This window comes from Pangasianodon hypophthalmus, chromosome 30, assembly GCF_027358585.1.
Source record: "Pangasianodon hypophthalmus isolate fPanHyp1 chromosome 30, fPanHyp1.pri, whole genome shotgun sequence".
Classification (NCBI taxonomy): domain Eukaryota; kingdom Metazoa; phylum Chordata; class Actinopteri; order Siluriformes; family Pangasiidae; genus Pangasianodon; species Pangasianodon hypophthalmus.
This window is the reverse complement of record NC_069739.1, coordinates 11,743,599-11,756,080: the sequence shown is the minus strand read 5'-3', so window position 1 is coordinate 11,756,080 and position 12,482 is coordinate 11,743,599. Positions and strand designations below refer to the sequence as shown.

The 12,482-nt window shown below is 38.8% G+C and overlaps 1 protein-coding gene across 2 annotated transcripts; it reads right to left on the bottom strand.

Moving 5' to 3' along the window:
- Positions 1-120: 120 nt before the first annotated feature.
- taf1a (TATA box binding protein (TBP)-associated factor, RNA polymerase I, A) lies at positions 121-10,075 on the bottom strand. Of its 2 annotated transcripts, XM_026917382.3 has the most exons (11): positions 9,740-10,073; positions 8,321-8,484; positions 7,650-7,763; positions 7,037-7,235; positions 5,894-6,009; positions 5,643-5,801; positions 4,490-4,556; positions 4,188-4,311; positions 3,157-3,311; positions 1,061-1,137; positions 121-463 (listed from the first exon to the last, which is right to left on the bottom strand). In XM_026917382.3, exons 1-11 carry the CDS (start codon positions 9,855-9,857, stop codon positions 437-439), a joined length of 1,320 nt encoding a protein of 439 aa, XP_026773183.3. In that variant the 5' UTR covers positions 9,858-10,073; the 3' UTR covers positions 121-436. The 2 variants fall into 2 exon arrangements, with proteins under 2 accessions (XP_026773183.3, XP_026773184.3); XM_026917383.3 differs by lacking the exons at positions 121-463; positions 1,061-1,137 and adding an exon at positions 1,150-3,045 and having other exon boundaries at positions 9,740-10,075.
- Positions 10,076-12,482: the final 2,407 nt, after the last annotated feature.

Here is a 12,482-nt window from a genome sequence, read left to right as displayed (position 1 = left end):
CAGTGAGAGGAAACCGGAGAACCCGGAGGAAACCCACACGAACACAGGGAGAACGCACAACTCCGCACAGACACTAACCAAAGCCTCATCGATACTTCTTCACAACCTTTACTCACAGACTTGTTTTGAGAGCAATATTTTATTTCAATATTTTTTTTTCAATATTCTCTTAAATATTTCTTTAACATACAAGTGAAAAACACCTTTATGGTTGAATTTATGACTGAATAAGTCCATCCGATGATGCTCAGGAGAATTCACTCACTGTGCGAATGTGTAGCGCACGTTCAAGGCTAGATCATATGGAATATGTGTGTTTCCACATAAGGCACCCAACTCCATACACAATACTCAATGGCTGCAGAGCAAATCATTGTATCTTCATTTATAGGAAGCAGAGATCCAGAAGTCAAAGAACTGACTGTAAGACAACTTTTCAGCAGGACAGCAAACTGGACTCTTCCTAAAAAAACATGAAACAAATAAAATTACTGGTCTCTTTCAGTAAAGATATGATCAGCACAGCACAGTCTTGTTCCTCAACCCTCGGTCTGCACCAGTGAAGAGAAATGAAGTGAAATCTTGCAAGATTTAATGTTTTATGTGAAAATGTGTTTACTCACAATTCAGCCAAGTAAATCAGCAGTGGCTGATTAATAATATGATCTGCTTTAACATACTACATATACAGTGCTTACTGTTTCAGTAGTAAGGAACAGAGCAACCACAGACTGTTTTTATGACTAATTTACATAATTCTACAGGAGTCTACATTCTTTAATTTTGCCTTCTGAAATACTTCAGTTGAACAAAGAATACATTAAGGACAAATACAACGCATCTCAAAATAAAAGCACTTTAAACATACTGTTTAATCAGCAAGGCAAAGTGACAAACTGTCGGCATAATATTGTGAAATGCTTCTGAAATATAAAACTAGAGAATCCGCTACAGTCCATGCTGCTGTGTATACATCGGTACACATCAATAACGCACAACAGGAAATGAGAAAACTTAGCTGTACAAGATTTTCTAACTTCAGAATATTTAAATATCTTACTTTCAGAACATCATGTTTTTTGCTCGTTACCCTTTTCTTCTTTTCTTCTTGATAGTACACCTTATTGTAACGTCTGTCTGAAAAGAAAAAGAGTATGTTGCAATAATACACGAGTATACAGTGCTCTCCAGAACATACGATAATTAATACTTTGAGCTTAAACATACAGGGACACGTTCATTTTATTTAATTGTTTTGGGTTAACAAATAGCTTTTTTTTTTTTTTTTTTTTTTCTCCAGGGAGAGAGTCGGCCTTCCCTCCCATGGCCAATTCTGTTCTCTTGGACAGCCACAGATGGTTGTGGCATCGTCACGATTGCACCACTCAGGAGCCCACAATCAGCTTTTTTAAATAGTGCAACTGTTTCTATAAAACGCTGTTTTGAAAATTACTGGCACCTTTTTTGATGTCACAATTTTTTGTGACATCAGTCCTGACAAGAATAACAGCACTGAGTCTCTTCCATTAATGTCCAACACGGCGGGAAACACCTGAAGAGAGATCTCGCTCCATGCAGAACATTTTAAGCCTTTATAGTTAGTGCAAGTTATTTGTGTATTCGGATTTCCATCTAAAATTCAGACCACGGGTTTTTCAGCAGAGCTCAAATCGAGTTGATTCTTTTCAAATACAGTGATTTTGTGTTTTTGTATTGGTGGTTTTTTTTTGTTTGTTTGTTTTGTTCAGTACATGCACAGAAAGTCCACACAGACAGTAAGCCGAGCTCAGGAGCTCAGAGAAGTTGTCATGGTGAAGGTGTTTGTGTACTTCAGTGAACTTTTAGGGCCCCAGGAGCTTAAAGCTCCCAGTAGGGCCACCCGTGGTGAACAGATCAGACAAAGACCTATCGTAATATGAGGGGTGAGGTCAGGAGCAGTCAGGAGCCAGGCAGGTGATGGACTAGACCCTTGGAATGGCTTTGGGAATGCAGAATGTCACATTGCCCGAGTCAGTATGTGAGATGGAATGGTCCGGATCAGGGGTAGTCTGTTTCCTTCTCTGGGTTTCCCATAAGAGACAGGTCTCAGGTGGGTGTGGAGACACTCACTAGTCCCAGTCTGAGGGCCTTGCAGTTGGAGTGGCATGTTCTCTCCATGAGATTTCCAGTCTCGGGTTAGACTGGTGTTAATAGCAGGTTTGGAGTATTCAGCCTTCTTGAAGAAAGTGGGGCAAATGCTCAATACTGATTTCGTAGTTCTCCTGGGGACTTCAGTGCTCATGTTGGGAATGGCGATGATACTCAGAGTGGTGTTATTTGCAGGAATGGCCTCCCAGATCTAAACCTGATTAGTGACATGTTATTAGACTCTTGTACAAGCCACAGATTGTTAATAAGAAACACTCTGTTTGAAAACAAGTGTACTTGGTACCAGAGTCCCTTGGGCCAAAGTTCAATGATCAGTTTTGTGATTGTATCATGACTTGATAACTGATAGGTGAGAGCCAGAGCTGTCAGCTGATCAGCACTTAGTGACGCCATGCAAGTTCAGCTAATCAGGTACAGGGGATTGTTGAACTCTACTGAGGATATTGTTGAGTGATGAAAAGAGCACTTTGAGCAGCAGTCTTGCAGTCACTGTAGTGGTCTGAGGTGATGAAACAGAAGCTCGGCTTGCAGATTAAGCTCTTTGTTTACAGGTCAATCTATGCCTCTATCCTCACCTATAGTCATAAGCTGTGGGTGATGAATATTCATGACCACAGGTGGTGGAAGTGAGGTTCCTCCTGAGGGTTGCAGAGCTTACTCTCTGAGAAAGGAGCTCAACAATCCAAGAGAGCCAAGGAGCCACAGCTCCTCCGAATTGAGAGGCAGACCTGGAGATATTATATCTCATAATTGGCTTGGAAATGTCTTGGGATCTCCCAGAAGGAGTTGTAATCTGTGGCTGGGGAAAGAAAAGTCTGAACTGACCTTCTCAGCCTGTTGCCACTGTGACCCCCACCAAGTAAAGTGGAAGGAAAAGGAATGAATATATGACCGAACCTGTAGATAATATGAGCCAGTTACTCTAATACGGCACCACTAAAATCAACATTTATATCTGATCTATTGTTCTACTAATGAGACCAATTTAAAAACAGTGATCATACTTACTGTATATGCCTAAGAGTTGCATTACTTTGAGTTTGACTCTCATAAGTTTGGTGTTCTCTTTAGAATCCTTCATGCTGTGGAAGGTTTTATAATGCATTTTCAACCAGAGGTCTCTTCTTCCTCCCCACTCTTCTTTTATAAGATTCTTAAGCTCTCTAAGGAAACAGAAGAATGTATTGGTCAGAACGTGCCAAGTTGCTACTGAAACAAAGTATTATGGAAAATAATGCAAGCAACAGGACATATATGCAGGACATGTATAACTTCATAACAAATGAAATGGCTGAAATGAAAAACAAAACAAAGCCATGTTGTATCAGCAGTCATTTGGAAAAAAGCAATATGTACGATTTTTTTAGCCTCAGCTTAAATAACCCACACGTTTCCCCTCTGCACTGCTAGCTAGCACGGTCTGATGTGCATTTATTTAAGAGAACTCTACAGTTAATGCAAATAAATGAGCTCAAACCAACTTAGCAGTCTGGAGCAGTAGGATATTTATTCAAATTATAATGGCTTATTACCATATGAAATCTGAATAGTAAATGATAAAAAAAAAAATATGTTCACCTGCAACTTGTAATGTTATTTTCATTACAAAATGATATTTGTTAAGAATCCCTAATATGATGATCCATGTAGTAATTCCAATAGTATCATTTTCAAACAGGAAGCGAAATGTCTTCTAAAATATTCAACAAAACAGCAACGTGCCATTTTATTAGCTAGCTACCTTTTTTTGCAAGCCTCTTCTATGACTTCTGAGTGTGTTATTTTGGGTGTGTTGTTTAACGGTAAAGTAGTTAATATTTGTGTCGAATATCAACCCACCTACAATCCCTGCCGGACCTGAGACTCGAACCCATGACCTTTGGGTTGCAAGTCCGACTGCTTTTAAGAGAAGGAATAAAAAGCTGCACTGTTCAACATTAGGGTTGATCTGTTCTGTTCTATTCTCAGTTAACTATTAATGCGAATAAATGCTACGACTAAGGTTATAGTTTTCATCAAACTTTCCTCATTTCCCTTACTTCTTTTCAAGGCATTTGAGAACCTCCAGCAGACACATCCACGCGTTCACATCAGTCTTCCAGCTGGCGTATTCTAGGAGCTTCATAACAACACTAAGAGCATGCTGCAGATTTTTCTGTTCTCCTGTTAAAAGAGCAGAATAAAGAAATTAATCATCAGTCATGCAATTAAAACATGCCCTTAACTGCTGCAGGAACAGCAAGTCCAAAACTATCCTCACCTGCCATGCATAATTGATCAAAAAATTGATATTTAAAAAAATGTGTTATACTAAAAGATAAGACAATTGTTTCAAATTCACCTGACTTCATCAACAGAGCGCAATATTCCAGCATCAGCTCGTGACTGGGAACCAACGAGTGCAGCACCTGAAACAATTTAAGACGAATATGGATTCATATATTTACAGGACTGACTTTACATGAAATTTTTCAAAACCCTCTGTAGAAAAACAGACACTTTTATTACGCAATTCTAAAGAAAAGCAGGAAGTTTTATCATTTAAAAACATCCCACTTTTCACTTTCATTACGGACTCTTATCCAATCCAAACATTTTCATCCACTGTGTGATAAACTTTTTGGTTACCAAGGCAACCTACTTTCTTTAACACATGGCCAAAGCACACCATGATAAGTTTGTTTGAAAGTGCTTTAAAAACAAAGCTCAATTTCACACCTTCTGACCACAAGGGCTGAGAACTTCCACATGAAATGACTGAATTAGTATTTACTATAAAAGTCCAACACAGTGTCACTTCAGCATCATATAAGTGTTTGTGGTCACTTTACTGTAACTAAGTTACCAACTACAGGTATTATAATTAATGTGCAATTGGGGCAGTTGGGGGTTGAGGGGGATGTTTTTGGGTTTTTCTTCACAGCTCTCACAATGTTTCTGTCATCAGCTGCTGTAGTTTTCCTTGGCCGAGCTGTTCCATGTCTGGTTGTTAATGCACCAGTGGTTTCTTTCTTTTTCAGGACATTCCAAATTGGTGTATTGGCTATGCCTAATGCTTGTGTAATGGCTCTGGGAGATTTCCCTTCTTTTCTCAGCTACAAAATGGCTTGCTGTTCTCCCATAGACAGCTCTCTGGTCTTCGTGTTGGTTTATCCTTTTTAACAACAAATACAGTCTTCACAGGTGAAACCCAGAGCTCAAACCAAGAGCAGACATTCAGAGCTATTAATTGTTTAACCAATCAATCTAACAGGGCACACGTGGGCAACAAGAAACACCTGTCAGTCACGTGCTCCAATATTTCTGATCACTTGAAAAATGGGTGAGTTCGAACAAAAGGTGCGATGTTCTAACTTATTTAACAGACTGTTGACACACAGCACATGGAACAAGAGGTCTATGGCCAAAAAAAAGCACCATGGTTTCAGAATGACTGTCGCTCTAATAGCTGGATTTACAAAAGTTCTGTAAAGCTGATTTTCTGTACACGGTACCTTTAGAGTACTAATAAGTTGGTCTGGTGAAGCTTTATGTCTTTTCTGATAGTTGTACAAGTAAATGTGAGCATTGGGGTTTGATGGATAATCCTTGTTATAGGCGTAGTTTTGCAGTAACCGTAGAGCTTCTTCTTCATCGTTGTAGAATTCTAGCATCTGTCAGAAAAAATAAGCATAATACTTCAGTCATCAAAATTAAATTAACATAGATTCTGAGTCAAATCAAAGCCAGCAATGTGCAAACTCACATCGATGCAACCCCATACGAAAGGGTCCCAGACTCCTGGCTGTTTGATGATTTCCTGCAGGGTCACAGAGGCTTGTCTGAAGTAGCTGTGCATCTCTCGGTTATTTCCCGATTCCTCTGATAAAACAGACAAAGTGCAGTGTTTATTTGCATGAAGCTATTATTTAGGATTAGGGGAGAACACTGGTCAAGCCACACAAAGAGCAGATGAGAAAGTGGCATCTTATAAAGGACAGGTTCACAAACCCCTTGCTTTAAGACAATAACATTCTTAGTAAATAAAAAACAGTGAGTTGTAAAGTTGTAAAAAAAAAAAAAAAATGTCCTGTTAGAATATTATTAAAACATTACACTATTTTGGCAAAATACTTTATTAACATTTTTGCCAGTTGCCATTTACAGGCCGTCATCTGGTTTATTGCGGCATCACGAATTACAGTCATGCTTTCAGAATTTAAATCCCAAACAAACAGCCAACTTCCGATACTTCCGACATACTGCAGAAAATAAAATCATTTCCAAATACTATAAAAAAAATACTATAATATTGTAAATGGCTCCATATTCCTACATGTAAATTTATAACTTTGGCAACAGCTGACTTTGCTAGTCATGGATTTTGTTTTATTTTATTTAAGCTGTAGGTTTGGTGAGGATTTGCAGCACTTCTTTCACAGAGAACAGCTTTAGCTTTAGGAGATCGCTCTCACTGAAAAGTTAATTCTCACAAATCACAAACGCAACTTCTTATTGTTCTTACTGAATTTGAATTCTTATTTTGACCCGAATGTTGTACGTGGAAATGGAAAATAAAATTCAAATGTAGGAATACATTGCCATTTTACACATTACTGATGATTCACCTGCTTTCTTAAGCGTAAAATTTGCTCCTTGTGGTATTTAGGAGACGCAGTTTGCTATTTCAGCATACAGGCTGCAGCACATTAGCACGCCTCACTGTGGTTCAAAATTTAATGAAAATCCCTGCTGGTAATTTTGAAGGATATGTTTAATTCTGTTTAACCAGCAAGCAAGACCACTAACACTGTCCTCTGCAAATTCAGATCTCCCAGATGATTTAATGTATTAATCACGGCAACAGATGCGCGAGATCCAGCACAGACATAAAGTGGACTCTTCCTACCTGCATCAGACACGGACGACCTCTTCGTAGACCAGACCAAATAATCCAGAAAGCCGCAGTACGCATGGATGAGCTTTAACTCCAGAGACTGACTTGCAGACTGCTTGCCGTACCTCCAGCTCATTGCAACTGATAGCTGCTGTTTGGCATTGTGAATGTGGCCATTCAGCAGGAGGTGGAACGTGTGCTCCAAACAGATCTAGCAAAACAAGCAGGACAGGAGTTTTATTTTAAGCAGAGAAAATGAATAAAGGCTCAAAACAGAACAAAAAAAAAAAAAATCTGAATTTATTTCATAGCTTTAATGAGTAAGTTTTTTCTTTTGCTATCCAACATCCTTTTGTTTCAATAAGTATATAAACTGTATGTTTTTTGGACAGAGGAAACACTGGAAATCCACTAAACCATTATTTTGACCATTTCATTAATTTTTGGACTTTTCACACTGAAGTATATTTTAATATATTTAAGTTATTACTTCAGTTGATGTCACTCTTGCGATTCAGGACTTTAGCAGTACTAGTAAATTAGATTATTTCTTTAGGCTTTTATTTGTTCCATGTTGCTTCGTTTTTAAAAACTAGACAAATATATTACAGATCTAAAATCAAACCTTAGCATAATTTTTCACTCCAGTGTTTTTCATCCGCTCGTACAGAACATTAAAATGTTCCAGGTCTTTGTTTGGATGATGCTGGAGGACTTCGGTGCCGAGTCTCCAAATAATCTGGAGGAAAAAAAACAGTCAGCTCTACAGGGATGTAATCACATGATCACAAGTTCATCCAGATGACCGACTGGTTAATTAGGTTCAAGGTTATTGTCATTGTCAGAGTGCAAGTACAGAGACAACGAAATGCAGTTAGCCAGTAGTGCAAATAGCAAATAAGTTAAATGAGGTAATGAGGTAATGAGGTTATGGTGCAGTAAGTTAAGATAACAGCGTACAGGTAAAGGTAAACAGCAGGATGCATGCACTATGATACAGTAGATACACACAGTGGATAAAATGCAGATGTGCAAATAACATTCTGCTCTAAATAACTGTAGTAATGACAGATAACCGCAGTGAAATCATAACTCCACGTCACAGTTTTGCGAGGAAAAAGACGTCCCCGGGCCATGAGGGTATGGATGAGGTCATAAATGGAGATTTGCTGTTATAAAATACCAAATAATTTGCCAAATGGTCATTCCTATAACCACCTATCTTGGGTTCGACCCATAGTGCCTGGTCACTTTCCCACCAGTGAATAAAGTTGGGGAGATTTTTATATCACTTACCTCACAGGCTACTGACTGCTTGCTGGTCGTGGTGTCCTCCAGTGTCTGAGTGTAAACTTCTAAATATTGAGCAGCCTCTTGCCAGCGATGATGGAGAATAGCATCTCGAATGGCATGGAGACATAATCTTGTACTTTTATGAAATCCACTTTCCTTACATTGCCCTTAAAACAAATAATATAACAATACAATTGACAAAAAGGCAAGAAAAGAAACATACTGAAGAACATAACTGGAGTAAATTAATATTAATGCCTATATTTAGATGCTATGAAGCACGATGCTCACAAAGGACCTCGTATTATTGTCATTTTAGTATTTAATGGGATTTTCTTTTAAACTGATGCACACACAGTGCAACAGTATGAGACATGAAAACTCACGAAGCTTACGTCTGTGTGTGCACGTGATCGAGTCTGTGCTCATATCAAATTTACCCACAGTGTGAAACAATGCCTGCGAGAGTCACACAATTCTCCGGTCACAGATTAAAAATAAGATCATGCTCCTCACTGGTTTGCTGCTCCCTCAGGCCAGGAACAAACTGCTTTCAGAAAATTAAAATATATCGATTTCCAAAAGACAAAGTACTGCAAAGCTGCTGGACTGCGATAGCGAACAGAGAGATTTCCCAGTCGACTCAGTTTCTCACTCGGAGACTACACCTCCCACATCACAGCTACTCCCCTCAAACTTTACCTTTATATTATATTATTTATATTAACAGCTGATTTTTGGATGGCTCCACTACTGAAACAACTGAACAATTGCCTTGAACTGAACCTCGGCTCTGAAATAAATAGCCTGTAAATAAAGTGAATTTAGACTCGATATGTTGTCAGTGGAAATAAAAAGCTCTATCGCTCCAATAACCACAGAACCAGAATATTAACGTACGAATAACAATAAAGAGTCTAATATATGAGTGTTTAAATAGGACCATGTTCATAAAGTAAATGTAAATAAATGAAAGGTTGAGTTGGAATTTATTTTAGAGTTTAAAGGGTCGATGGTTGTAAAACCCAGGGCTTTAGGGCTTTCTGCCTACATTTCTCTCGCTTTTTGTTGAAAAGAAGTAAACAAAACCTCTGCAGCAAACTCCATGGGTTCGACATTTCAATGAGTCTCGCTGATGATCCCGAAGCTCCAGCCCCAGGATCTCAGGAGCTCAGGCCCATAGTGTGTGTGTGTGTGTGTGTGTGTGTGTGTAAAACGACTGACAGTAGCAGTATCCAAACACAAACAAGCTTTCCGGCTCGGAAACCGTTTTCCAAACCGGCTTTCTCAGCGACTTAATACACTTTTGCTAAGGCCACGACTCAATCCATCGCTTTTTAACACATGTTCTACATATCCTCCAGGTTATTTGTACAATTAAGCAATAAAACAAATCGACTACTGCACCTTTAAGTAGCTTACCTTTAGTGGGAGAGACGTGCAGTAAACTGCTCTGTTTCAGCGCCGTCTGAAATCCTTCATCCTCCGAAGTGTCATAGTTGTGATGTGCGTCTGGAACATGCAGCTGGAGATGATCCATCTCTTCCTGTCTCTTTATTATCTCACTTTGTCTCAGGTGTGATCATAAACAGCTCAGAGACCACGTGCTCTGCAGGAACCTACATGCACTCAACACCTTTAATAAAGTTTAAATTAAAGTCTGCTTTTCTGGACGCTTCTCATGAGGTGGATAAAAAAAAAATAAACACACAACAACAACAACAACAACCCACTACAAACACAGCCGTCTCTATGCAGCGTTACAACAACAACAATAGTCACATCAACTCATTTCACTTCCGGGTTTGATAGGATTTTTTCAAAATAAATGTCCCATAGCGCTAATAATAATAATAATAATAATAATAATAATAATATGAACGCAATGAACATAAATACCATAAGCACAAATAAAAAAGTTAAAGCTTGAGGGAAAAAAAATCATAATAAACAAAAACAACAAAGAAGTCTCTGGTTTTTAAACCAAGGATTGTGTCTCAGTAAAGTAAAAACTTTTTTTTTTTTTTTACAGATTACTCTGTCAAGTTCACATGGCTCATTTAGTTCAGTTACACATATTTCTTTTTTGTTTAATCCAGTCCTTTCATATTAATGTCATTAAAGAAATGTTACATATATAAAATAAAGACAAATCCATTTTAAGTTAAATAAACTATTCAATCAATTAAGAAGAAATTCTGGGTTATTAAAGGAAAGGGTCGGTCTGAGCTGTGTCCGAAAGCATCGGTATTTTGGCCTTTTCAAGTGTTGTAACGCTGCTAAATAATATTATTTAAATTCTCGTAGACATGAGCTCAAAAGTACTTCCATTTCTGCCTCTGAGAAATTCTTCTCTTTTTGGCTGTTTAGTAGTCATTTTACGCTTTCCGCTCTGTGAGCTTTGCCTTTTATGGAGTTTTGTGGGCGTGACTAAATGCAAATCAGGTTTGCTGTGCACACTCCCAGTAATACACAGTAAACGTTTTTTTGTTTTTTTTTAAAACATAACAGTAGATTTGGATATAATCAATTTACAGTTAGGTTGTATAATGTTGACATCAAATCCATATGTGTGATGCATGTTGAACGTCTCATTCCAGATTTATTCCCCGTGTGATTGCTGTTATAATGAGCTCCACTCTTCTGGGAAGCTTTCCACTAGATGTTGGAGCGTGGCTGTGGGGATTTGTGTTCATTCAGCTATAAGAGCATTAGTGAGGTCAGGCGCTGATGTTGGGATGTCGAGAAGGTCTGGGGTTCAGTCGGTGTTCATATGTTGATTGGTTCATCTGCCATTTTATTGGGGAGAAAAAAGACTGCTCTCATGTCCAGGTAGCCTGTATGCAGTTATTATAAAGCTACATAATTTGCATTTTGCAATTTGTGCATTTATCTGTAATGATATGATGATGCACATGGCTCTGTGCATGGGTGAAAAATCCCTTCTTCCATTGGAGGGATGCAGAGGAGGAGCTGAGCTGTTCTTATGCATTGATTCTGTGTCTCTATAAATAATGATATACTTAAAAAAAAAAAAAAAAAACACTGTGTGACTTTTACCTTGTCCATCACACGCTTCACCCTGACACAGGGGCTATGTTAGGCTCCGCCTTCTTTCAGGGTGTGGTTTTTGGAGGTGCAGAAGCCTTCACAATGTCACTGGCTTTAGGTTGTGCAGGAGCTAGAGGTGCAGATGATGGTGCAGCAGAAATGGGAGTGACAGGTTGCTGATCAGATGCAGGTAGAGATGCCGAGGAAGGTTCCACAAGTAACAGAAGCTCAGAAATTGTCTATTGCCCTTCATTGACTAAAAGCGTTCTTTGAAAAAAAGAAGTGGTGGCAAAAAGAAAAGTGGTGGGGAAAGAAAAAAATACAGCAAATGATAATGATAGCACTGAAATTACTGTGATAAAGTTGTTTAGTTAAAACGCCAAAACAGGCAAGAATCTTCTGGCAAACAATTTGAAAACAGGAACTACCACAAGACACCTCCCAGATGTGGCCACAGATACAGATTCCTCACTTTCTTCAGATGAGGAGCGGAAAAGAGGATCAGCTCTCGGGCTGTGCTGACGACTTAACAGGAGGGTGAAAGCTCTCGCTGTATGTGGCTTCAGCTCTAACATCATTGACCTCGTATCTAACACTAGGTCATCCGCACACTTTGAAAGAAACATTTTCCACAGCATTTTAATCTGTTTATCAGTCGTGACTATCCATGAATATTAGTTTAGTTAGTTACTCTTTAGACTTTGTGTCTAAATCTGCCAATGGAGCACGTCGTCTGAATCGGCATTGCTATGCTTTCTGTGCATGACATGTCCGGTCTGACAATTACTTTTCCGAAATGATCAATGTCACGACACCCCTTTCCTTTTTCTGAAGGAAAACCACAGAAACTGTACTACTTCTTCAGATGTGAAAATTCAATAACTGTGGGGCTTTGTAAGAGAAAACTCTACCCCCTGCTGCAGCCTTCACTATCCAAGGTACCAACAAAGAGCCTGCACCTTTTGATCTAAGTAGGCGTGGCGGATCATAAAAGACCAAAAGTTCACTCAGGTACTGTGGCGCGAGACCATTCGGTGCTTTATAGGTCAATAGTAGTATTTTATAATCAATGTGAAATTTGATTGGGAGCCAATGCAGTGTGGATAAGATAGGG